Source organism: Brienomyrus brachyistius, unplaced genomic scaffold, assembly GCF_023856365.1.
Source record: "Brienomyrus brachyistius isolate T26 unplaced genomic scaffold, BBRACH_0.4 scaffold45, whole genome shotgun sequence".
Classification (NCBI taxonomy): domain Eukaryota; kingdom Metazoa; phylum Chordata; class Actinopteri; order Osteoglossiformes; family Mormyridae; genus Brienomyrus; species Brienomyrus brachyistius.
Genome location: NW_026042320.1, coordinates 2,424,747 through 2,452,431, shown reverse-complemented (window position 1 = coordinate 2,452,431; position 27,685 = coordinate 2,424,747). Strand labels below are relative to the sequence as shown.

The following is a 27,685-nucleotide window of genomic DNA, read 5'->3' as shown; positions in this document are numbered from 1 at the left end:
TTTACAAATCTTTACAAGGGGGGCAATAATTGTGGAGGGACTGTATATTGTTTATATAGGACACTGTATTTGTACTAAATGGTGGTAATTTAATCATGTCCTCTACTGTGAACACCCGTGTAAAATAATCATTAAACTCATTTACTATATTAATTTTCATTTTCAATTATAAGGCCGTTACTATCCTGCAGATGAGTGATTTCAGCTTTTAGAGCTCTTTTGGAGTTAAAATATTGGAAGAAACTTTTAATGTCATCCTTAACCTCCAATGCAGTCTTACTTTCGACATTCCACTTACTGTAGCGAATCTAATGTTATTTTTTAAGTCAACCCCTAGACTTAGATACTCCTGCTTTATTTTGAAATCATTAGTTATTTTCTACCTTAGTATTTCCAGCGTACAGTGTGAAATACCCAGTAATACTCACCTCACTACCCCCAGTTTACAGTGTGGAATACCCAGTCAGACTGACCTCAGTATCTCCAGGTTGCAGTGTAAGTCCCCCAGTCCAGCAGAGAGCAGCTTCACTCCTGAGTCCTGCAGGTCATTGTCACTCAGGTCCAGCTCTCTCAGGGGTGAGGAGTTTGATCTGAGAGCTGAAGCCAGTGCCTCACAGCATTTCTCTGTGAGTTCACACCGGCCCACCCTTAAAAAGATTAAACACTTTTAAATCCACTTTTTACACTGCAGCACTGTATTCAAATGAGGAGGATAAGGGTCATGACATAATGGATTTTCAGAAAACAATTAAATTATTAAAAATAATTTTAACAATCATTCCGATTCTATTTGGTGTCCATTATTTTTTTGTCCATAACACGTTAAAGTCAGCATGTTTATCTGTAACAGTGCTGTTAACTTTGCTAACCAATACAAATGTTTTGCATGGATTATATGTGTCACGCCCAGCTCGTGTGATCCTCGTGTGCCACGCCCCCTCATTAACCACGTCTGCTGCCCCGATTCTGACCAGCTGTTTCCTGTTATTTCGGCTTGTCTTGTGTATTTCAGTCCGTGTTCAGGTCTGTTTCCCTAGATCTGTCATTGATGTTGTGAGCCGTGTTTCCTCGTCTGCCCTTAATAAACTCCGTTTGCTCGTCTTCACGGCTCCACTGCCCTGTCTGCCTGCTCCTCCGCTCAGCGGACGTCACAATATGGTTGAATGGATGTTTCCTGCTTCCCTGCTTAATTATTTCTAGCATGGATCGAGGGCTGATAAGATTGTGGGATATAAGGACGTAGGAGAAGAAAACAGAAGCTGTTTGTGTTTGTTTATTATGTAACTGCTGAAAGGCATTGTGGGTTTTCTTGCTGTCCAGTTACTTTTGTGTAAAATGCATATTCTGTACTCACTGCAGCTTCTCCAGTTTACAGCTGAGATCCTCCAGTACAGCAGAGAGTAGCTTCACTCCTGAATCTCCTGGGTGATTGTAGCTCAGATCCAGCTCTCTCAGGTGTGAGGGGTTTGACCTCAGAGCTGAAGCCAGGGAAGAACAGCCTTCTTCTGTGACTCTACAGCCTGACAGCCTGCAGAGAAAGACAGAAACTCCCCAGTAAATAATATCTGTGACACCCGCTTCGTCCGCTCCTCGTGTGTGCCACGCCCCCTAATTACCCACGTGTGATTTCCTGATCGTGCCCAGTCGTGTCTTGTTTCCTGCTGCCTTGTTCCATGTATTTAAGTTCCTGTTTTGTACTAACCCGTTGTCTGTCATTGATGTTAGTTGGCGTCTTCTGTTCCCTGCCCCGTCTTTCGGAATAAACCCCTTGTTTGCCCTGATTACGGCGTGTTTGCCCGTTTCTGCCTGCTCGCCCCGCACGATCGCCGCTCTGCCCGCGATCGAGTGTGACAGAATGACAGACCAACTCAACAAGGCACAGCAGCAGACCGAGAGCCAACGTCTCGGTCTGCTGCAAGAGGTATACTATTGGCTAAACCAGCCCGACGTCCGGGAGGATCCCGTCGCGCTGAACTTAGCCACTGACAGCTGCGATCTCCTGCTGGCGATGTCCCCATCGGAGGGCGGGCATCGTCTAGGAGAGGTGCGCTCCCACCTCAACCAGCTGGTTCAGCGCCTAACAGCGCGGAGGTTGGGGCTGGACGCACGGTGCGTCCCGGAGGTTGTTCCCCAGCCGTCCGTCCTGTCGGACGTGGAACAGCCTCCCGCGGACACCGTGACGAAGAGGAAGAAGAAGAAGAAGAAGCACGCGATCGCCCCTGCAATCGTTTTGGGAGCGTGCGCGCTCATCCCCGCTTCTCTCCTAACCGGGGAATTGGAGGACTCCCCGGCTGACCTCGACGTCATCACCGCAGCTAAGCTGCCTGCGCTGGCAGCTTCCCCAGTCCGGGGAGAGCACTCAGCCGCCGCTGAGCTGCTACCGCCCCTCGAGCGGTACTACTTCCGGCCGGAGCGGCTGGCCAACAAGGGGGCCCGCGCGGTGCGGGACGCTATCCCGCGTGCGCCCCGGACACTTAAAGGGACCACGTCCGTCTTGCCCGCACGGGACCTACCGGTCCCGCCGCCTGCAGCCCCTGCTCAGCCCGAGCAGCCGCCTCCTGTGCCTGCAGCCCCTGCTCAGCCCGAGCAGCCGCCTCCTGTGCCTGCAGCCCCTGCTCAGCCCGAGCAGCCGCCTCCTGTGCCTGCAGCCCCTGCTCAGCCCGAGCAGCCGCCTCCTGTGCCTGCAGCCCCTGCTCAGCCCGAGCAGCCGCCTCCTGTGCCTGCAGCCCCTGCTCCTGTGCAGCCGTCATTGCCGGCGGACCCCGCTCCCGTGCAGCCGCCTGCGCAGCTGCCTTCGCTGCCTACACAGCCCCCTTCGCCTGCTGCAGCTCCCGGGCAGGCGCCCCCACTGCAGCCAGCTCCTGTTCCTGACCGTGCTCCTGTTCCTGACCGTGCTCCTGTTCCTGACCGTGCTCCTGTTCCTGCAGAGGCGCCCCCACTGCAGCCGCCTGCAGAGGCGCCCCCACTGCAGCCGCCTGCTGCAGCTCCCGGGCAGGCGCCCCCACTGCAGCCGCCTGCTGCAGCTCCCGGGCAGGCGCCCCCACTGCAGCCGCCTGCTGCAGCTCCCGGGCAGGCGCCCCCACTGCAGCCGCCTGCTGCAGCTCCCGGGCAGGCGCCCCCACTGCAGCCAGCTCCTGTTCCTGACCGCGCTCCTGGTCCTGCAGAGGCGCCCCCTCTGCAGCCGCCTGCTGCAGCTCCCGGGCAGGCGCCCTCACTGCAGCCAGCTCCTGTTCCTGACCGCGCTCCTGTTCCTGCAGAGGCGCCCCCTCTGCAGCCGCCTGCTGCAGCTCCCGGGCAGGCGCCCCCTCTGCAGCCGCCTGCTGCAGCTCCCGGGCAGGTGCCCCCACTGCAGCCGCCTGCTGCAGCTCCCGGGCAGGTGCCCCCACTGCAGCCGCCTGCTGCAGCTCCCGGGCAGGTGCCCCCACTGCAGCCGCCTGCTGCAGCTCCCGGGCAGGTGCCCCCACTGCAGCCGCCTGCTGCAGCTCCCGAGGCGCCCCCTGACCGCGCTGCAGCAGCTCCCGAGGCGCCCCCCTCCGCCTGCTGACCCGGTTCCTGTCCCTGGCCCCGCTCCTGTCCCTGGCCCCGCTCCTGTGACTCCTTCACCCTCACCCCGGCGACATCGACCCCGACCGGGGGTCGGTATGTCTGTGTCCCGCAGAGGGAGGGGACACAGACGTCGGACTGGGGTCCCTCCCGCCCTGCCCCCTGGCTCGCCCTCCCTCGCCTACGCTCTGGCTCGGTTGGCGCCTGCAGGTCCTGGCCCTCCGGGTCGGCTGTCGCCTACGGGTCCCCCTCCGATGCCTCGTCACCCTGCCTCGCTCCCCCCTCCGGTGCCTGGTCGGTCGCCTGCGGGCTCCCCGACGGCGGCTCCTCGGTTGCCTGCGGGGCCCCTACCTCCGGCCCTCCACCGGACGTCGCCGCCTGCTGCGGCTCCCCCCTCCTCCGGGCCTTCGCCGTGGGCCCCTCCTGCTCCCTCGTCCCCTTCCCCGGTGCTCCCTCCTGCTTCCTCCCTGGCCCCTCCGCGGGTCCCTCGCCCTGCCTCCTCGGCCCCTCCGAGGTCCCCTCCGGCTCCGGCCTCCCGGCCGCCTGCGGCCCCTCCGGCTGCCTCCCGTCGCCCGCTGGGGCTCCCTCGGGCTCCCCTTCCTTCCTCCTCCTTCTCTCCCTTCTTTCCTGTCCCTGTCCCGCCTGTCTTTGTTCCTCCTCCTGCCTTTGTCCCGCCGTCCTCTGTTCCTGGTCCCTTTGTTCCGCCCCGCTCTGTTCCTGGTTTCCCGTCGTTCCCTCCCGTCACTCCCGCTCCTTTTGTTCCGCCTGTTCCCTCTGTTTCTCCCTTCCTGGTCTGTCTGTCGGCTTTTCCTGTCTTGTGTAGTGTCGTGTCCTGGCTCCTGCCTCTGTGTCAGTTTTGCCTGTCTGTCTTGTTCCCGGTTCCCCATTGATTTTTGCTCTTGTCTTTCAGGTCCTGTTCTCCCTCGTCCCGTCCGTCGCCCCCTTCCTGGGCGCGCCCGGTGTAGCGCGCCTTTGGGGGGGGGTTCTGTGACACCCGCTTCGTCCGCTCCTCGTGTGTGCCACGCCCCCTAATTACCCACGTGTGATTTCCTGATCGTGCCCAGTCGTGTCTTGTTTCCTGCTGCCTTGTTCCATGTATTTAAGTTCCTGTTTTGTACTAACCCGTTGTCTGTCATTGATGTTAGTTGGCGTCTTCTGTTCCCTGCCCCGTCTTTCGGAATAAACCCCTTGTTTGCCCTGATTACGGCGTGTTTGCCCGTTTCTGCCTGCTCGCCCGCACGATCGCCGCTCTGCCCGCGATCGAGTGTGACAATATCACCTCACCATTATAATTATTAAATAAATGTGATGCTCTAATAAATAATTCAAGAATTACAGTTTAGTGTCTAAGACAAGGCAGGACCCCTCCTCTCTTTCCCTTAGCTAATTGCTCACTATCTCCTCTTTATAGTGTGGAATACACAGTAATACTGACCTCAGTATCTAAAGCGTACAGTGTGGAATACCCAATATTACTGACCTCAGTATCTCCAGTTTGTGGTTTGGAATACCCAGCAATACTGGCCTCAGTATCCCCAGTTTACAGTGTGGAATATCCAGTAATACTGGCCTCAGTATCTCCAGTTTGCGGTGTGGAATACCCAGCAATACTGGCCTCAGTATCCTCAGTTTACAGTGTGGAATATCCAGTAATACTGGCCTCAGTATCCCCAGTTTACAGTGTGGAATATCCAGTAATACTGGCCTCAGTATCTCCAGTTTGCGGTGTGGAATATCCAGTAATACTGGCATCAGTATCCCCAGTTTACAGTGTGGAATATCCAGTAATACTGGCCTCAGTATCTCCAGTTTGCGGTGTGGAATATCCAGTAATACTGGCATCAGTATCCCCAGTTTACAGTGTGGAATATCCAGTAATACTGGCCTCAGTATCTCCAGTTTACAGTGTGGAATATCCAGTAATACTGGCCTCAGTATCTCCAGTTTGCGGTGTGGAATACCCCACAATACTGGCCTCAGTATCCTCAGTTTACAGTGTGAAATATCCAGTAATACTGACCTCAGTATCTCCAGTTTACAGTGTGGAATACTCAGTAAAACTGACCTCAGTATCTCTAGTTTACAGTGTGGAATACTCAGTAATACTGACCTCAGTATCTCCAGTTTACAGTGTAAGTCCCCCAGTCCAGCAGAGAGCAGCTTCACTCCTGAGTCCTGCAGGTCATTGTCACTCAGGTCCAGCTCTCTCAGGGGTGAGGAGTTTGATCTGAGAGCTGAAGACAGCACTTCACAGTGTTTATCTATGAGATCACAGCTGTTCAGCCTGAAACAGAAAACACTTTAAGACACAGACATATACACATCCGACACATTAGTAAAATACAAAGCATTACAATAAGCATTTGTTTTCATTATAATTAGCAGCACAGCTTACACTTCAAAATGAATTATAGTCTGCAGAGTGTTCTGTGCGTCCTGACAATCTGCTGCAGTCACATGATCACTAATTGTCAGTGCACCTTTGCTCAAAACTAGAGGTAAAAACATTAAGTACAAGCTATAGGAATACATAGGAACACATCAACAGCAAGATGGACGTGAACCTCCCATAACAGTCAGACCAGTGCTTCCAGTGCAGTCCTTAGCCATCTTTCTGCCAGGTGTCCCTACACTCGACACGTATCACTGAAAGGAGGAGATGTGAACATTCCCAGCAGCTAATGCAGCAGCAACTGGCACTTGGATTCCTGATCCCATGAGTAAAATCCTTTCTCTCCCTGTATTGTTATACCTGGGAACATGTCAAATCACCAATTACGTCTGGGTGATATGACGATATTATCAGTAATGAGCGTAATCAGACAAGTATCCCGGTGTCGATATCTGACCGTGACTAACCGGCGATTATCGTCTTTGCTGAGGAAATACGCTTAGGCTACATACAAAGCAAGAAAACAGAAAGATTCATGATTTGCTTTCAGTTCAGCTTTCTAGCCAAAGATTCTGAAGCAGTTAAAAAGAAACATTGCACAGAATTTCACAAGCATTGTCCAATGCAGTAACCATGCGTTCGCCATTCTTGTAAGTTCAGTATTGTCACATCACCAACTTCTATCTCTGAGTCAGCAGCCAGAATGTCAGTCATTCAAGTGCAGCTTTCTGGTGGGAATTTTGAGCTTCCCTACTCAGTTTTTCGTATCTTAGTCTCAGGCACAGCTTTAAGTGTGTCCCTGACCCGCCAGGGCTGTGATTAGCATTGGTTGCTAACTGTTTAATGAAGGTGGTTAAAAGTAAACTCTCTCTCTCATCTATCTATCTGAATCAATCAATCATTATTTATATAGCGCATTTTAGCCACAGCGTTTATAAAGAATTTTGCAAACATTTAAAAAGAAGAAAAAGAAATTCAAATAAGCTCAGAATAAATAACAATAAGTGCAAAAGAAATAAAAATAGAGTAAAAATGTTTTAAAAAAATAAAATTAAAAACCATCATAAAGGACTTTAACCACCCATGTCCTCTTTAAGGTCCCCTCCTCAAAGGGGCCTCTAGCCCCTATGTCTTCTGGGGGAAGCGACCGCCCCCCCACAATTACTGATATTAATAAAAGCATAAAATAATACAACTGATTATCATAGATTGTTATATGCGTTGGTGAAAAGATGCCTTTTCAGCCTAGTTTTGAAAGTACTGAGACATTTAGTAGCTCTCAGGTTTTCTGGGAGAGAGTTCCAGAGTTTGGGCCCATAGTGACTAAAAGCTGCCCCCTCCCTCCCCAGCCGGGTTTTAGGAATAATCAGTAAATTACTGCCGGATGATCTGCCTGATCTGCCTGGGACATACCTTACAGTCATGTTACTGAGGCAGGACAGAGCTAAACAATGTAAATATTTACAAATTAGCAAATGAACTTTAAAATCAATCCTAGAAGCCAGTGCAGGGATGTGAGAGCAGGTGTGATGTGATCCCTGTGACTGGTGCGTGTTAACACTCCGCCAGCGGCATTCTGGGCCCGTTGTAGATGTGATCCCTGTGACTGGTGCGTGTTAACACTCCGCCAGCGGCATTCTGGGCCAGTTGTAGATGTGATCCCTCTGACTGGTGCGTGTTAACACTCCGCCAGCGGCATTCTGGGGCCTTTGTAGATGTGATCCCTGTGACCGGTGCGTGTTAACACTCCTCCAGCGACATTCTGGGTCCGTTGTAGATGTGATCCCTGTGACTGGTGCGTGTTAACACTCCGCCAGCGGTATTCTGGGGCCTTTGTAGATGTGATCCCTGTGACCGGTGCGTGTTAACACTCCGCCAGCGGAATTCTAGGCCCGTTGTAGATGTGATCCCTGTGACTGGTGTGTGTTAACACTCCGCCAGCGGTATTCTGGGGCCTTTGTAGATGTGATCCCTGTGACCGGTGCGTGTTAACACTCCTCCAGCGACATTCTGGGTCCGTTGTAGATGTGATCCCTGTGACTGGTGCGTGTTAACACTCCGCCAGCGGCATTCTGGGCCCGTTGTAGATGTGATCCCTGTGACTGGTGCGTGTTAACACTCCGCCAGCGGCATTCTGGGCCCGTTGTAGATGTGATCCCTGTGACTGGGGCGTGTTAACACTCCGCCGGCGGCATTCTGGACCCGTTGTAGATGTGATCCCTGTGACTGGTGCGTGTTAACACTCCGCCAGCGGCATTCTGGGCCCGTTGTAGATGTGATCCCTGTGACTGGTGCATGTTAACACTCCGCCAGCGACATTCTGGGCCCGTTGTAGATGTGATCCCTCTGACTGGTGCGTGTTAACACTCCACCAGCGGCATTCTGGGCCCGTTGTAGATGTGATCCCTGTGACTGGTGCGTGTTAACACTCCGGCAGCGGCATTCTGGGCCCGTTGTAGATGTGATCCCTCTGACTGGTGCGTGTTAACACTCCGCCAGCGGCATTCTGGGCCCGTTGTAGATGTGATCCCTGTCCCTGGTGCGTGTTAACACTCCGCCAGTGGTATTCTGGGCCCGTTGTAGATGTGATCCCTCTGACTGGTGCGTGTTAACACTCCGCCAGCGGCATTCTGGGCCCGTTGTAGATGTGATCCCTGTGACTGGTGCGTGTTAACACTCCGCCAGCGGCATTCTGGGCCCGTTGTAGATGTGATCCCTGTGACTGGTGCGTGTTAACACTCCGCCAGCGGTATTCTGGGCCCGTTGTAGATGTGATCCCTGTGACTGGTGCGTGTTAACACTCCGCCAGCCGCATTCTGGGCCCGTTGTAGATGTGATCCCTGTGACTGGTGTGTGTTAACACTCCGCCAGCGGTATTCTGGGCCCGTTGTAGATGTGATCCCTGTGACTGGGGCGTGTTAACACTCCGCCAGCCGCATTCTGGGCCCGTTGTAGATGTGATCCCTGTGACTGGTGCGTGTTAACACTCCGCCAGCCGCATTCTGGGCCCGTTGTAGATGTGATCCCTGTGACTGGTGCGTGTTAACACTCCGCCAGCGGCATTCTGGGCCCGTTGTAGATGTGATCCCTGTGACTGGTGCGTGTTAACACTCCGCCAGCAGCATTCTGGGCCCGTTGTAGATGTGATCCCTGTGACTGGTGCGTGTTAACACTCCGCCAGCGGCACTCTGGGCCCGTTGTAGATGTGATCCCTGTGACTGGTGCGTGTTAACACTCCGCCAGCGGCATTCTGGGCCCGTTGTACATGTGATCCCTGTGACTGATGCGTGTTAACACTCCGCCGGCGGCATTCTGGGCCCGTTGTAGATGTGATCCCTGTGACTGGTGCGTGTTAACACTCCGCCAGCAGCATTCTGGGCCCGTTGTAGATGTGATCCCTGTGACTGGTGCGTGTTAACACTCCGCCAGCGGCATTCTGGGCCCGTTGTAGATGTGATCCCTGTGACTGGTGCGTGTTAACACTCCGCCAGCAGCATTCTGGGCCCGTTGTAGATGTGATCCCTGTGACCGGTGCGTGTTAACACTCCGCCAGCGGCATTCTGGGCCCGTTGTAGATGTGATCCCTGTGACTGGTGCGTGTTAACACTCCGCCAGCGGCATTCTGGGCCCCTTGTAGATGTGAAACAGTAGATGTGAAACAGACAAGAGGGCATTACAGTCATTTATTCTACTAGAAAGAAAAGCAGGTATTATTTAATACTGCCAAGACCCCATCCACTCTGCAAACAAGTAAACCAACTTCCTTTCATTCTAACAACCTAAGCAGTTCTGTTAGCCTGCTTTATGACTTTAAGGTCGTGTTTCCACAAACTGTGCTTGCTTTGCAGAACAGTATTTCCCTTTTAAGGTTACCCATTTTAAATCTGGTGTAGGATCACACATGTACATATCACAAAGCTTAAATTCCAGGTGGCCTGAGACAAGGCCTACCCTGGTACGAGAGGCACACATTGGCCTAGGCCTCAAAGGGGGGTTCGTGACCCCACACACACAGACACACTTAAACACACACAGATAACAAGGGGGGCCAGCACTCCAACTTTTATTGCTCAAAGTTTTAACGACCTACGGACAGCAGAGTGGACCTCAAGGACAGGGGTCCCTCAACTTGGCACACAACCCCCTCCCCAGACATCCTGCCTTACATACCACTCACCCAACAGACCAACACCCTAAAGAAAGTTTCTTTTAAGTTTGGTTGTTGTACAGTATATCTGTATATTTATTTACCCATAACTACTAGTCTCAATATACAGAGAGGTTATGTTTGTAATGTGTCCTAACTTTGAAAGACTCTTTTTCTTTGACTGACAAACCTTCACCCCCTTTTCTTTTCCACATTCCTCAGCAGCCCTTATCTGATCCTTGTATTCTACCATGCCTATCTAAGGGTAAGATGTGCTGCTGACATGAGAATATGTCATATAATGTCCGTATAAAGGGTAACCTCTGATTGAGGTGCAACCTAGACCACTTAGACCAGTGATTGCTGTGAGTAATATAACATAATGACATAATATAGTAATCATTAATTAATCATTACAGATGGTATTCGGTGTGAACCGCTAGGCTGGTATGGCATGTTTGGTATCAACCACTTCAGCCTCTGTTCATTGAGTGCTCACAATAGTCCCTGCCTCTGTGCGATTTGGCTACAAAGCTCTAAAACCTCAAACTCGACTGAAAGATTGTGAGACTCCCTCTCATTGGCCGTGAGAGGAGCTTCGCTACCGATCGTTTACATTACCTGGTGATGCAGCAACACCTTTATAACTTCCAGGCTGGATACTGTAATGCCTTCCTTTCTGGGTGCCCATCTGGATCCTCACATAAACGTCAGCTGGTACAAAATGCAGCAGCCAGAGTTCATACAAACACTAAAAAAATTTATTATATTAGCCCTGTTCTATGCTCCCCCTGGGCTGTGCTGCCTGGAGACCCCACATTTTCAAGATATCCTGCCTACCCTGCTGCCTGTGACGTCTCCACTATCTGTGACGTCCTTCTGGCCTGCTGCTGCCCCCTGGAGGATGGGCTCCCCCTTTGTATCTGGTTAGGGTTAGGGCTTCCTCTGCTGCCCCCTGGAGGATGGGCTCCCCCTTTGGGTCTGGTTAGGATTAGGACTTTCTCTGCTGCCCCCTGGAGGATGGGCTCCCCCTTTCAGTCTGGTTAGGTTTAGGGCTTCCTCTGCTGCCCCCTGGAGGATGGGCTCCCCCTTTCAGTCTGGTTAGGTTTAGGGCTTCCTCTACTGCCCCCTGGAGGATGGGCTCTCCCTTTGTATCTGGTTCCTCCCAAGGATTCTTCCTTCTATGTAGCTTTTCCTTGCCACTGTCCCCTCTGACTTGCTCACTAGGGGCTTTGGGCAGGGATGCTGTAAAGTGCTTTGAGATGATGTAATGTTGTGAAAACACACTATGCAAATAAAACTGAACTGAACTGAAATTGCATTCAGTGTTTAGGGGGAGGACTCAAAATGATTGTTTATTGCGATATTTTTATACTAAATGACACATACACATTTTCTTACTTATCGCCCAGCCCTAACCAACAATACACTAATCGGAGAGCTATCAGTCCTGTGAAATAGGCTTTTATAAAAAATGTTTGTTTGAATGATTTATGAATAATGATACTTCATTCACCCCCATGGGGAAATTGTCTTTTCATCCCTCCCATCTTGCTCTCCGAGAGACACACAGACACATATACAGGTGAGAGGAAGTTTGGGGGTCGCAGCGCAGGATCGGCCAGCATCCAGCACCCCTGGAGCTCAAGGACTCAGCGATGACATCACTCTGCCGGCCAAGAGATCTGAACCAGCGACCGTCCGCTCATGGACACAGAGTCCAAACCCAAAGAGTCACGCACCACACCCAGTATTTACAGAAATGCTTCCTACAGCATCCAGAACTGAAACAAATATGAGTGGTTTTCCCACTATTAATGAAAACTGGACCATTCTGTATGATGCTGTATCTTTGGTTATTTGTTACACAAAGGAAGGTCGTGTAAATCTTGTCTTTTTTGTTTTTACTACATCACTACCTTCAGTTAATATAAACTAGATTAAAAAGGAACCTTGTTGATAAAAGAGGGGAAATAAATTACATATATACATATTCATTTTATATTTTAAACAATGTTTATCTATGTCTGCCGGACTAGATGTGTCCTCACATCCTCAGCCAGGTGCAGCTGAGGCCAGCAGAGGGCGCCAGTGAGCAGCCAGAGACAGCAGTCATACAGAAGCTCCCAGCTCTGGGCTCCATCACATGAACACGCCTGCTGACAATAACACTCACATACCACTTATACACCCTGTGGATAAAGAGCCCTCACTGTTTCTATAGCAGGTTAGGATGCTGTGCCTGTGATCAGAAGGCAGACTGGATGGGAATGGAAACGTAGTAACAAACAAAAAGTGACATCACTACCTTCAGTCATTATAAAGTCTGTGGTCAAGATTAGCTACTGCTATACAAACAGATATAGCTATGATTATCAAAATAAAACCCATTTATTAATGCATGAGGAGAAAGATATAATATATATTACACATTTCAAACAATATTCATGCATTACTGCCAGACCAGACATGATTTCCCATCCCCACGTCACTTACAGAGCCGTCCTGGAGTTCTTGACCACAGGCAGCAGCCTGCAGTGCTCTTCATCTGATCTGATGTATTTCTTCAGGTCAAACACATCCAGCTCCTCATCTGACATCAGCATCACAAAGGCCAGAGCTGAGTACTGTGCAGGTGAGAGGTCATCTGCTGAAATGTTTCCTGAATTCAGGTATCTTTGTACTTCCTCTACTAGAGAATTGTCACCCAGTTCAGTCAGACAGTGGAACAGATTGATGGTCCTTTCTGGAGATAAATTCTCCTTTATTTTCCTCTTGATGTACTGGGCTGTATCCTTAATGGTATGTGAGCTGATTCTTGTCGGCCCCAGTAGTCTTTGTAACAGAGTCTTACTGGAGTCTGTTGAGAGGCCCAGCAGGAAGCGGAGGTAGAGGTCCAAGTGTCCATTCTTGCTCTCTAATGCCTGATCCACTGCAGTCTCCAGCAAGTCAGCTGATGAGTTTGACAGAAACACATATAAAGCAGCGAGATACTCCTGGATGCTCAGATGCACAAAGCAGTACACCTTCTCCTGGTACAACCCATACTCCTCTTTAAAGACTTCTGTGCACACTCCAGAGTAAACTGAAGTTTCAGTGACATCAATGCCATTCTCTGACAGATCATGCTCATAAAATATGAGATTGCCTTTCTCAAGGTTGTCAAAAGCAAGTTTACCAAGTTTTAAAAGGAATTCCTTGCTGTATTTCTTAAGCTTAGTTTCATGGTTTTTCATATATTTGTCATTTTTTAAACTTGTCTGAAAGATCAGGAAGTGTGTGTACATTTCAGTCAGAGTCCTTGGAATTTCTCCACTGTCAGTCTCGCTAAAAAGCCTCTCAAGCACAGTGGCTGAAATCCAGCAGAACACAGGTATGTGGCACATGATGAAGAGGCTCCTTGATGATTTCACATGTGCAATAATCCTGCTGGCCAGGCTCTGATCATTAAATCTCTTCTTGAAATACTCCTCCTTCTGGGCATCACTGAACCCTCGTATCTCTGTCACCTGGTGGACACACTTAGCAGGTATCTGATTGGCTGCTGCTGGCCGGGAGGTTATCCAGAGGAGAGCGGATGGGAGCAGATTCCCCTTAATGAGGTTAGTCAACAGCACATCTAGTGACGTTTTCTTTGTTACATCAAACCAGCTCTCATTGTTCTGAAAATCCAGAGGAAGGCGACACTCATCCAGACCATCAAAGATGAACAAGACTTTGGAGCTAAACAGGTCAGTGGATTGAAATGATTTCAGTTCTGGGACAAAGTGGTGAAGCAGTTCAATCAGACTGTATTCACCCTTAATCAAATTCAGGTCCCGGAAAGGAAGAGCAAATATGAAGTGAACATCCTGGTTTGCTTTTCCTTCTGCCCAGTCGAGAATAAATTTCTGCACAGAGACTGTTTTCCCGATACCTGCCACCCCTTTCGTGAGTACAGTTCTGATCGGTGTCACACGCCCACATAAGGGTTTAAATATATCTTTGCACTTGACTGTAGTATCTTCTGTTCGCCTTTTCTTGGATACTGTTTCAATCTGTCTCACTTCATGTTCATCATTGACTGTTCCAGTCCCACCTTCAGTTATGTAGAGTTCTGTGTAAATCTCACTGAGAAGTGTTGGCTGTCCTTCCTTAGCTTTCCCTTCAAATACACACTCAAATTGCTTCTTAAGTTTAGCTTTGATATCCTGTAGCATGAGCTGTCCTGAAAAGAAATGAGATAAAAATGCACTAATTCTCACCGTGATCCTGACCAGTATGAGGAAGAATATTTTCCAAAAACACACTTTTTTACACATACATATCCAGATATTTCCCTGTGACTGTGAATGTGAAACTGAAAGTTCTATCATGAGTATTTTACTGGAACACCGAATACAGGACCGTGAATAAGCCTTAGGCAGCCAAAGGAAATGTTTAAAGCCATTTATCTGGGTAGTAAGTGTATATCTGCTCAGAACCAAAAAAAACACAAAACCCCTTTTCATTTCCCAAACCTCTCCTCAGGGGCACCATGTCATGACCCGGCTCGTCGGCTCCTCGTGTGTGCCACGCCCCCTGATTACCCACGTGTGCTTCCCTGATTGTTTCCAGCCCTGTCTGATTACTTTGCTTAGTCTTGTCCTATTTAAGTCCTGGTCTGACCTGTTCCCCTTGTCCATCATTGTGGATTCGGTGTGGTGTGTGTTTCAAGCTCCTGTCTCGTCGTAAATAAACCCCAGTTTAGCCCTGATCACTGCCTGCCTGCCTCTCCTTACCTGCCGACCCGCACGATCGCCGCTTCCCGCGAACACGATCGTGACACACCACAGCCAGTCCATGTATTTGTTAAATTTCACGACCAGCTCACTTCATTAATTAATTAAATTAGTTTAAAACTCAAGAAGATATTGATCAGCCACATGAGGTGTGTTAGTGGTCAAGTAAAAAAATACGTGGATATACTGCATGATTTCTGTAAATATTAGGGTGATGTTGGGAGAGGTTCTGAAATGGCAAACACACTTTGACATACATATTATAGTAGTTCTACCCCAACATGAAGACCATTTAAACATACTTTTCTCTGCCTGCCTAAGGCTTTTGCACAATATTGTACATGTACATAATGTTATAAAGCTCTTACTCTTGTCCAGCAGGTCAGCAAGATCATTTTGCTTCATGGTCCTCAGGATGTACAGTGTGATCTTCAGAGCTACCTCTCTAACACTGGTCTTCTGCATCTGACCATCACAGTCCAGGTCATTGTCCTCCTCCAGTTGAGGCTCAGAGCATTCTGGGTAATTCTGATCTAGGTGCCTCACAAACGTCTTCAGTTCCTCCTTTAGGAACTTCATGGCTTTTTCCTCTAGCGACTAAAATAAACAGTCAGAGTTAATTATTGCTACTTACACCAAACCTTTTCAGAATTTCACTTGTAAATCATAGATTAAAACATATTTTCTTTAAGATGATGAATTTCTTATTATACAGCTGTATAAAATATAAGCTAATTGACATAACAGCCAAGAAAATATATATCAGCAATAAATACAAACCTTCAATATGGATGATAAACCCGATTTATCATGTAGATCTGCACTGCATTCTTCCATTTGATCTCTGTGAATTAGGCAGAAACATAAAGACCTCAATTCATCTACAGAAATGTAACAGAAAGACTGAAAAGTTCCCCATTAAAACTGCTGTTACTGCAGATAAAGAATAACATTGTGTTATATTACAACACCAATTCCAAAAAGTTGGACATTGTGCAAATTGTAAATAAAAACAGAATGCAATGATATGGAAATCTCATAAACCTGTATTATATTCATAACAAAGTATAGAAAACATATCAGATGTTTAAACTGAGACATTTTGCTATTTCATGAAAAATATTGGCTGATTTTGAATTTCATGACAGCAACACGTCTCAAAAAAGTTGGGATGGAGGCAATAGGAGGCTGGAAAAGTTAGTGGTACAAAAACCCAACAGCTGGAGGAACAATTTGCAAATAATTAGGTCAATTGGCAACAGGTGAGTAACATGACTGGGTATAAAAAGAGCATCTTAGAGCTGCAGTGTCTCTCTGAAGTAAAGATGGGCAGAGGGTCACTATCCCCCTAATACTGCACTGACAAATAGTAGAGCAATTTCAGAAAGAAGCTCCTCAGTATGAAACTGCAAAGAGGTTGAATATTTTATCATCTACAGCACATAATGTAATCAAAAGATTCTGAGAATCTGGAGAAATTTGTGAAAAACCAGACTAGATGCCTGTGATATTTTGGCCCTTAGGCAGCACTGAATCACAAACAGGCATGATTCTGTAATGGAATCACTAAATAGGCTCAGGAATATTTCCCACAAACATTGTCAGTGAACACAATTCGCGCTGCCATGCACAGATGCCAGTTAAAACTATCATTCAAAGAAGAAGCCGAATATGAAGATGATCCAGAATCACCGACGTCGTCTCTGGGCCAAAGCTCATTTAAAATGGACTACGGCTGAGTGGAAAACTGTTCTGTGGTCAGTCGAATCTAAATTTGAGATTCTTCTTGGAAACCAGGGACACCATGTCATCCGGACTAAAGAGGAGAAGAACCACCCAGCGTGTTATCAGCACTCAGTTCAAAAGGCAGCATCTCTGATGGTGTGGGGGTGCATTAGTACATATGGCAGGGGCAGCCTGCATATCTGGAAAGGCATCATCAATGTTGAAAGTTATATCCAGGTTCTAGAGCAACAGATGCTCCCATCCAGATGACGTCTCTTTCAGTGAAGACCTTGCATTTTCCCACATGACAATGCAAACCACACACTGCATCAATTACAACATGATGGATTCTTAGAAGAAGGGTCCGGGTACTGAACTGGCCTGCCAGCGGTCCAGATCTTTCAGCCTTTGAGAACATTTGCTGCATCATAAAACGAAAAATATGGCACAGAAGATCTAGGACAGTAGAGCAAATAGAATCCTGTATCAGACAAGAATGGGACAACATTCCTCTCCCAAAACTCAAACAACTGATCTCCTCAGTGCCCAGACATTTACAGACTGTTGTTAAAAGAAGAGGAGATGCCACACAGTGGTAAACATGGCCTTGTTCCAACTTTTTTGAGACGTGTTGCTGCTGTGACATTCAAAATGACCTTATTTTTTCCTTAAAATGATGCGTGTTCTCAGTTTAAACATCTGATGTGTTTTCTATACTTTGTTATGAATAAAATATAGGTTTATGAGATTTCCATATCACTGCATTCTGTTTTTATTAGCAATTTGCAGAACGTCCCACCATTTTTGGAATTGGGGTTGTAGTTTGGAAAGATGTATCTGCCATGTTAAGCTTTATTCACTGGGGCGGCTTCCTGATTCTCTCATGACAGCAGAAGAGAACCAGTGACATCAGGCTCCAGCACACAGAGACACAGCAGGCAGGAAGGACAGTTTTCTATGCAGCCCTTTGTACCCAGTAAACACCGCTCTTGTTTTACACGCTTTCCGACTCATTTGGTCAATATCGTTCATCCATTCATTTGGTCTTCTTAAATATCTCGGGTGTGCGTATTAAGTGAGACTATGCAAGTCTATCTTGTAAAAGCCTTGGACAGGAGGGATGGTCTGTTGCTCGCCTCTAGTATAAAAGAACTGGCTGATTGTGGAAGAAGACGGTGAAGACAGAAGATGGCGAGGTCTTTTTATTAAGCTACACATATTAAAGTGCTGCCCACTGACCAGCCCTAGCTAGAAGCCCAGTTTACTTTTATGTTATGGCCTGACTATAGACCCAGAGAGACATGCATGCTAGTGGGCTGTAACACTGTTACCTCTCAGGGCTCTTTCTCTTACACCCCACAGGGGGGCGCATTTCATGGCTTGCACTATAAATGTTGTGACTCAGAGCTTCTAATGTCCTGAGGCCCCAGGGCACTGGCCCCACTGGCCCGGTCCATAACCCAGCCAAGGCTCCAGGGGGCGCTATCTTGGGGCACCTTCAGCCACCGGCTCATTCCCCCACCGTGAGCTAAGAAGCGCTACTGGGGATCTTTCCTGCCTGCTGCCGTTAGACACCACAATGCCTGCTGTCGATGTGCAGCCCCCACAGCCAGCCTTAATGTCCCATTTTTAACTATTTAAAATTTTTTATCTATATTTATGTATTGAACTATACTGTATGGTATTTTCAGGATTTTTTCTTTGTGTACTGTACACTTTTTAAACTTGTTATCCTACAGAAATTTCATTTACTTCTAAAAATGTTTACTTATATTTGCACTGAATCAGCAAAATGTAATTGTCACCTTTGGCAAACAAACCAATAGTCTTTCTCTTTTTTGTCTGATGATACTGGTTCATTATTAAGCCACATTGTTCCATTAAACATGTTAAACTAAAGCCTTCGTCTGAGCATAATCTAACGAAATCATGAGAGTGCAATTATTTATTAAAACAGAAACATCCATCTCGCATGTTGACAATCTATTGTCGAGTCATTCTTTAATGGACATGCAGGGGGGTAACAGGCAAACCAGTTTTTTCCAGCTCTGTGCTGAGGACTGAAATTAAAAATCCACTTTGCAATTAAATAATTTCCAATTCCAGCTCGCAGAAAGTCAGGTTTTACAGAAATCCTCATCCATTTACCTCAGATGTTATTTATATAGAATACAGACAAAACTTTTGTTTAAATTCTCAAGGTGATGGAATCTGTTAAAGGTAAAAATTGGTGCATTCATTATAAATATGTTATTTCCTCATAGCTTGTATGTATCTCTGTGCTATTTGACTGAGAATCTGAATGTCATTAACAGTGTTTGTTTAAATGCACATTTACCTTTGATCTGTAGGAAAAGGTCCCTCTCTGAAGTGGAGTGGTTGATCCATTGACCAGTCACTCTTCAGGGAAACACAGCTGGGTACAGGGGAGTCTGCTCTCTTCATCAGGACACTGTGGGCAGCGAGAGGAAACAAACCCTCATGGTATAAATATAATTCATACAATGGGGACGACATCACACTGCTGTTTAGCCTTCTGCTCTGCCTTCATGTACTTTGATATGCTGTGAAGCTCTTGATGTAAACAGACTTATTTACAGTCAGCTTTTAAGGAAATTATCTCATCTAAAATTTAAATATTATATGAAACTTTTAGTATGACCGTTAAAAACCTCCACAACTAGACTTGACTGATATTCCTTTTTAGCTGTTTATATATGTTTTTGTTTGTTTGTTTAGTTTTGTTATGTGGCCATTTTGTAGAGGAGGGATGGTCTGTTACTCGCCTCTAGTATAAAAGAACTGGCTGATTGTGGAAGAAGACGGTGAAGACAGAAGATGGCGAGGTCTTTTTATTAAGCTACACATATTAAAGTGCTGCCCACTGACCAGCCCTAGCTAGGAGCCCAGTTTACTTTTACGTTATGGCCTGACTATAGACCCAGAGAGACATGCATGCTAGTGGGCTGTAACACTGTTACCTCTCAGGGCTCTTTCTGTTACACCCCACAGGGGGGCGCATTTCAGAAGCAGATCCATCCATTTCTACGCTGATCCAGACCAGATGATTCCTGCTGGGGCCTCTGTGAACATGAATGGTAAGTAGATAAATACACAATATCGAGTACTCAGTATTTTTACATCAAACTGATGAATTGTGTCTCCATTCTGTTATGTTCCATGTGTAGAATTACACATAGTAAAGAGGTTTAATGCAAACTTTCAATGCCACATTTTTTATAAATTATTATATGTATAAACATCCTCTCCTGGAGATGACACCTTATGGTGGTGGAGGGGTTTCGTGTTCCAGTGATCCCAGGAGCTAAGCTGCCCAGGGCTTTATGCCCCTGGTAGGGTCACCGAAGGCAAACAGGTCCTGGGTGAGGAACCAGACGAACTGCAGCTCATTAGACCCCTTATGATGAGGAAAAACACAGATTTACGTTTTCCCTCCCCGGATGTGGGTCACCGGGCCCTCCCCCCCCCCCCCACAGCCAGGCCTGCACCCATGAGGCCTGGTCGGGCACAGCCTGAAGAAGGCACATAGGTTCCCCCTCCAGTGGGCTCATCACCTGTAGGAGGGGCTAAGGGGGTCGGGTGCAGTGTGAATTGGGCAGTGGTCGAAGGCGGGGACTTTCACTGGGATCCTCAGCTGCAGAAGTTGGCTCTAGGGAGATGGAATGTCATCTCTCTGGTGGAGAAGAAGCCTGAGCTGGTGTGTGAGGTTGTGAGGTTCTGACTAGACTTTTATGGATGGAATTTCTAGGCACAGCCAGGGCACTGAGGGTTTGGTGACCTCAGGATTGGGTCTCTGCTTTTTGCAGATGATGTGGTTCAGTTGGCTTCACTGGACTGTGACCTTCGGCTCTCACTGGAGCAGTTCGCAGCCAAGTGTGAAGCGGCTGGGATGAGGATCAGCACCTCCAAATCCGAGACCATGGTCCTCAGCCGGAAATGGGTGGAGTGCTCTCTGGGTCGGGGAGGAGGTACTTCTCCAAGTGGAGGAGATTAAGTATCTCGGATCTCTCAAGATCCAGGAAAATAGCAGGAAAATAATCACAGATCCCACACAGCCTGGACACAGACTCTCTGACCTGCTGCCCTCTGGCAGACGATATAGAAGCCTGCAGACCAGGACACCCGACACAGGAGCAGCTTCTCTCCCCTCGCCATCTCCCTCCTAAACAGCTGATCTGTCACATTGCTAAACACCTACAGCACTGCAACTGCACTCTATATACACTCTTTGGAATATATTTCTGTAATCTTTGTATTTTCTGTATATAAGATTTACATTGCTTACTATATCGCATTGTTCATTTACACACTTTATGTATATATGTGTGTGTATGTATATATGTATGTATATATGTACACATGTATATATATATACAGTATCCATAAATATATTTACATTTATAAATAGTATAAACATATTATACGTACAAATAACTTTTATACATTTTTTTAACATTTACCTTTATATTTATAAATATAAATCCATAATACATATTCATATTGTAGATTGTTGTTTTTACACTGTAGTGCTTGAGACCATCGACCGGAATCTAATTCCTTGTATGTGTTCGCTCACATACTTGGCCAATAAACCCGATTCTGATTCTGAGACTGATTTCCAAGGGACCTAAAAGTATGACAAGTCCAAATCGCTATTACAACAGTTCCGAATACAGTTGTGCTCAAAAGTTTACATACCCTGGCAGAATTTGTGATGTTTTGGCCATTTTTCAGAGAATATGAATGATAACACAATAACCTCTCTGTCACTCGTGGTTAGTGGTTGGGTGAAGCCATTTATTATCAAACAATTGTGTTTGCCTTTTTTACATCATAATGACAACAGAAAATATCCAAATGACCCCGATCAAAAGTTTACATACCCTGGAAATTCTGGCATGATAACATAGACACAGGTTGACACACACAGGTGTAAATGACTACTAAAGGTTACCATCCTCACCTGTGATCTGTTTGCTTGTAATTAGTGGGTGTGTATAAAAAGTCAATGAGTTTCTAGGCTCCTGACATGAGTCATTCAGTGTTGCACTGATTTTTGTTGGATTCCGAGCCATGGGGAAAGCAAAAGAATTATCAAAGGATCTGCGGGAGAAGGTTGTTGAACTTCATAAAACAGGAAAAAGATATAAAAAGATTTCCAAGCAATTAAGAATGCCAGTCAGCAGTGTTCAGACCCTAATTAAGAAGTGGAAAATGAGGGATTCTGTTGAAACCAAACCACGATCAGGTAGACTAACAAAACTTTCAGCCACAACTGCCAGGAAAATTGTTCGGGATGCAAAGAAAAACCCACAAATAACTTCAGCTGACATACAGGAGTCTCTGAAAAAAAGTGGTGTGGATGTATGAAGATGCACAATAAGGAGGCACTTGAAGAAAAATGGGCTGCATGGTCGAGTGGCCAGAAGAAAGCCATTACTGCGCAAATGCCACAAAATAGCTCGCTTACAATATGCCAAACAGCACCGAGACAAGCCTCAAAACTTCTGGAACAAAGTTATTTGGAGTGATGAGACTAAAATTAAACGTTACATTTAGAGAGGACTCAACAATGCCCATGATGAAAAGTACACCATCCCTACTGTGAAACACGGAGGTGGATCGCTGATGTTTTGGGGGTGTGTGAGCTACACAGGCACAGGGAACTTGGCCAGAATTGATGGCAAGATGAATGCAGCACATTATCAAAAAATACTGGAGGAACATTTGCACTCATCAGCTCGGAAGCTGCGCATGGGACGCTCTTGGACATTCCAACATGACAACGATCCAAAGCACAAGGCCAAGTCAACTTGTCAATGGCTACAGCAGAAAAAAGTGAAGGTTCTGGAATGGCCATCTCAGTCTCCTGACCTCAATATCATTGAGCCACTTTGGGGAGATCTCAAACGTGCAGTTCATGCAAGACAGCCCAAGAATGTACAGGAACTGGAGACATTTTGCCAAGAAGAATGGGCAGCTTTACCATCTGAGAAGATAAAGTGTCTCATCCACAACTATCACAAAAGACTTCAAGCTGTCATTGATGCTAAAGGAGGCAATACAAGGTATTAAGAACTAGGGTATGTAAACTTTTGATCAGGGTCATTTGGATATTTTCTGTTGTCATTATGATGTAAAAAAGGCAAACACAATTGTTTGATAATAAATGGCTTCACCCAACGACTAACCACGAGTGACAGAGAGGTTATTGTGTTATCATTCATATTCTCTGAAAAATGGCCAAAACATCACAAATTCTGCCAGGGTATGTAAACTTTTGAGCACAACTGTATACTTTAACCATGTCGAAGTCACAAAGATGTTCCCATTTTTTTCCTCAACTCGTTCTCACACTGACAAGAAAAAAAAAATTAATCAGCTCTACAAGTATCCGCTGGTCAGGAAGACGACGACTCCCATTCTATCGCGGGCGGCGCCGATTCTGTGCTGGACCGGATTTTGGCTCGTATCGATGGTATTGAAAAATCTCTAAACACCTTGGACGATATAAAATCATCAATTTCCTCCATTGAGAAATCTCTTTCTATCTTATTACTGTTAATGATTTGTTGTGATTGGTCGGCTCCACTACTCACAGTTCGGCGGAGTAAGTGACACCACCTTCAGTCATTCAGCTGCGCTGTGGGTTGCGTTTGACTTATTCTTTACCGATTATTAAAATCAGACTTGCGTACTATTTGCATTAAAGAGTTTAAATACGACTGCAAAGTATGACTACAATTAAGATCAGCACATTTCAGATTGGAGAACACAGAACAGATCCGTAGTAAAACCTTTGATTTAATAAAATGTCAAACATTGAGTTTAACCCGGATGTTTCGGCACACTGGCATTAATCCCCAACACTTAATAAAAGAAAAACTTAATATAGCTTCAAAATATTACAGCCTACGTCCCGGTCCATAATTACGCAGCACAGCATATTAGGCCAACTCATGGCTGAGCGTAAATAATTAAATATTATTGATGTTAATTTGAAAACTCTTCTGATACACGTACAGTAACCTACTGTGCTGTACGGAAGTATATTTAATGTTCAATTATATTGAAAATTTTAAATTCCGCTGTATATGTAGGCTGTGTTAAACATATCAATTTTATTATTATTAATTTAATCTTACCTTGAAACATAGAATATCTTTACATTATTCCAGAATCTTGATAAAATGTTTCTTGATAAAATGGCGACTCTGCCTTTAAAATCCCGACACTTAATTTCACTTTCGTTTACAGGCAGGAAATGATCAGCTCCGTCTCATGCAAAAAATGGACACGGACTCAGCGGCACTTCGTAAGGTTTTGGGGTGATATTATCTATGTGTCTATGTTGCACACTTGGACAAGGTGAATAAATTCCAGGCATGCATAGGGTTCTTTTTCAATGATGTGATGATTTTTACTTCACCGGAAAAACACTGAAACACAAGCACAAAAACCCGCTTGTTAAACAGAACTGTATGCGGCGATCCTTGTCGAGTGTTCTGCATGACGCATGCGTTCTTTGCACTCCACTCGCGCTCATTCCATTTTTACACATACAATTACTTTTAAACATTTACGTCGATTTCGCTTCGAAACAACTTAACACACAGATAAACACATTCGTTCTTATACATATAAACAATCAATAATCCCACAATTTACTTTCCTCAATACGCACACTGATAATGTTCGGGCGAGCTCGTACAACTGTATGGTCTGAGTAGCTACAGGTTTTCCCTTACTGATATTCATTAATATTTCTGTATTACTCATTCGTAACTGTTCTGATCGATTTACATTTATCCTAAAACAGTTACGTGAGTATCACACAGTAAGTTTCACTTTGCCCCTTCTTTTGAACAGTTTCGCTCACCTGAAACACAAGCACAAAAACCCGCTTGTTAAACAGGACTGTATGCTGCGATCCTTGTCTAGTGCTCTGCATGACGCATGCGCTCTTTGCACTCCACTCAGTGGACCCCACCGCGAGCTGGCCAAAGTGCCTGTGTGTGCTCCGCTCCTGTTACCCTGCCTGCCTGAATCGTACCACAGTTGTCCCTGCCCTAAACCCATCAGCCACGCAGTACATTGCACTAGAGATGAACACAAGAGATGTTCATCACAAGAGATGAACAATGCAAATAACAGTGCAAAATAATAACATTGAACACAATATTTAGCATATGGGAAACTAACAAGGGGTCCACATCTATTAGTAACAATAACCGTAATTCGGTTATGCCACTTAAAAAAAATGGTTCTCGTTCCCTCTCGACCCGCCGAAATGCCTCTGACCCGATTTTTTTTTATTTCGTAAAAATCGCATGGAAAATGCCCAAGAATGACGAAATTTGAATTTCCCGCGCATTCCACATCGACGATTGATCCACATTGTGTAATCCTAGTCTTGGAATGGTTTCATGAACCTAAATTTGTCTCTACCTGAGATGGGCTGGTGCAAAGATTTAAATCTGGGGAAGTGATGTGGTACATGTTCTTAAGTACTTGTTTGTAGAGTTGCATTTCCTTGTTCAACCATTCAGGTTCCTGTATTTTGTAAATTCCTCGTGTTTTAACATGTTCTAATACACTTTCTTTCTAGATATATATTTTAAAATCTTGGTTGTTCATTTAGAATGGGAATGACAAACAGAATATTGGTTTCAAATAGTATCATTTTTATATTCACGAATGAAACATCAGTATCCAAATCCATGGTTAGGAAGGCATTTATGAGATACACATGGATCAAGGAATTTACATTCTTGTATTTTCTTACATTTAATATATTTGAAACGCAACAAACTGGAAGAACTGAGGAGGCGTACTAAGTAGGTCTGCTCTCTTCGGTATGTATTTTCAAATATGTATTTTCTTACATATTTGAAAGTCCAAACAGTCAATCAAAATTAGTAAATAAATAAATAAATAATAATAATAAAAAAATCCCGACCCACCCCCTCCAAAAAAAAAGGACGAGAACCAATTTTTTTTAAGTGGCCTTATAACACAGATTAAGGATGATCGTGCGTGTAAAAAGCGGTACTGCAGTAACACTTAAATCATTAACAGTGGCGATTTGAGAAATTTAGAAATGGAGGAATCCAAGGTATTTGGGGGTCAAAGACAAAACTGTGTAATTTTATAATTTCATCAAAATATATTAACTGGTGTAGCGAAGTAAAGGTCAAACTAAACACTTGAATCACACTTTTTAAAAAAAATTTCCAATACTCAACAAGTACAGGTAATATATTTTACAGACAGAACATTAAACAAAACAAAAACAAAAAATGATATTCAGACAGAGTTATTACAAAGTAAAAGATACCGTCTCAATACCAAATATGACAGAACATTTTAGCACTATGTCCATACATCAGGTAAAAACGCATCAAATCAGGATACAGTTCTGATTGTTTTTTATTTTTAGACTTTCTGATTAGATTAATATAATTTATTAGGTCTAATTTGTGAACAAGGAAAAATAGGTTAGATTTATTGTATTTACATTTATGAATATAAAATTAGTAGTATTAAATTTATCTGTATTGTCAAGCTCGGCTCGTACGATCCTCCTGTGTGCCACGCCCCCTCGTTAACCTCATATGGAACCCGGACGTTATCAGATGTTTCTTCTTGTTTCATTCAGTCCTGTGTATTTAAGTCCACGTCAGAGTACGTATCCCCAGTTCCGTCATAGACGTCGTGCTCCGTGTTTCGCCTGGTCTGTTTGTTCTACCTAATAAGCCGGAGTTCCTGATTCTCCGCTCCCTACTCGCCCGACGGCGATCGTGACATGTATTCTTCCAGTCACAAAAACCCGCAAAAAACATCTTTACAAGTGTTGCACACTTGGATAAAATGGATAACTTCCAGGCATGCGTCGGGTTCTTTTTAATAATAATGTGATTTCTTTCACTTCAACGGAAACAAGCACTGTGTTATAAGCACACAAAAAACAAACAAAAACCGTTTGTTAATCAGTATTCTCTGCGGCGATTCTTTTTCTTCAGTTCTCTGCCTACACCAGCACACTCTTTGCCCGCTGCTTTTTGGACCCCTCCTTAGCTGCCCGACGTGCCTGCGTATGCTCCTTTCTGTTTCTCTGCATGACCGAATTACACCACACTTGTCTCCGTCCTAAACCCATTAGCCACACAGTACCTTACAATATTGCAATAGGATGAACAATGCAATTAACACTACAAAATAACAACATTGAATACCATACTTAACATACAGGAAAATAATAATGGCTCCACACAAGAAAACTGAAAATTATGACATACATTTGTTTGTATCATGTTAAGCATATCAGAGTAGAATTTTTCAGAAAAAGGGCAAGACCAAAATAAACGAACATTAGTTTTGCAGTCACATTCACAGAAAGAACAGCTGGTGTCAATCTCTCTCATCCTTTTAGATTGAAAATATTTGGACGGATAAACTTTATGTGACAATTTAAAGGTGACTTCTTCTACATTATTTGTTAATAAAAACTTACATGGTAAAGTCCACACCTTTTTCCAAGGTATATTATCCACTATGCCATTCCAGTATGAAACAACATATGGAACGAAGGTGTAGTTTTGGGTAAAGAATGTCCTGATTTTTTAAATTATTATTTCTTGAAAAGCATGTATAGAAAAACACACCTTACCAACAGCAGATTCAACAGGATCCATAGATGGAACAAAATTCTTCAACAACATAACTACTCCATCAGGGATTGTATCAAAAACAATGGCAAACTTTAGCGCTTATTGGGATTTCAAAAACTGACAGAAACTCTGAATAGCTATAAAGCTGCCCTGCTCTGCTAAATAGTTGACTTATTAAAAGTACACAGCAAATGTGCCAGTGTTAAATTAACACTGCATGGTGTCTATATAGGTTCACACCATACCAGGAGCTGCACAGAAAAGGGCATCACAACTGTCCTAACACCTTTCCACATATGCTAAACATTCAAGAGCAGGACCGGCAATCAAATACACCCCCACCCCATTAAAACATATACCACTCTGGAGATGTGTGCTGTCGGTTTCCAAGAGATTTTTGCTGACTTCACACCAACATGCTATAAAC

The 27,685-nt window shown here is 45.5% G+C and overlaps 1 protein-coding gene across 3 annotated transcripts; it reads right to left on the bottom strand.

Annotated features, from left to right (window-relative positions):
• LOC125723103 (protein NLRC3-like) lies at window positions 1–24,547 on the bottom strand. 3 transcript variants are annotated; one of them, XM_048999543.1, is made up of 10 exons: window positions 24,468–24,547; window positions 23,734–24,027; window positions 19,549–19,650; window positions 18,906–19,019; window positions 15,623–15,686; window positions 15,211–15,439; window positions 12,579–14,289; window positions 5,654–5,827; window positions 1,355–1,528; window positions 1–647 (listed from the first exon to the last, which is right to left on the bottom strand). In XM_048999543.1, exons 3-10 carry the CDS (start codon window positions 19,608–19,610, stop codon window positions 464–466), a joined length of 2,712 nt encoding a protein of 903 aa, XP_048855500.1. In that variant the 5' UTR covers window positions 19,611–19,650; window positions 23,734–24,027; window positions 24,468–24,547; the 3' UTR covers window positions 1–463. The 3 variants fall into 3 exon arrangements, with proteins under 3 accessions (XP_048855500.1, XP_048855499.1, XP_048855501.1); XM_048999542.1 differs by lacking the exon at window positions 24,468–24,547 and having other exon boundaries at window positions 23,734–24,091; XM_048999544.1 differs by lacking the exons at window positions 1–647; window positions 1,355–1,528; window positions 5,654–5,827; window positions 24,468–24,547 and adding an exon at window positions 7,984–10,796 and having other exon boundaries at window positions 23,734–24,094.
• Window positions 24,548–27,685: the final 3,138 nt, after the last annotated feature.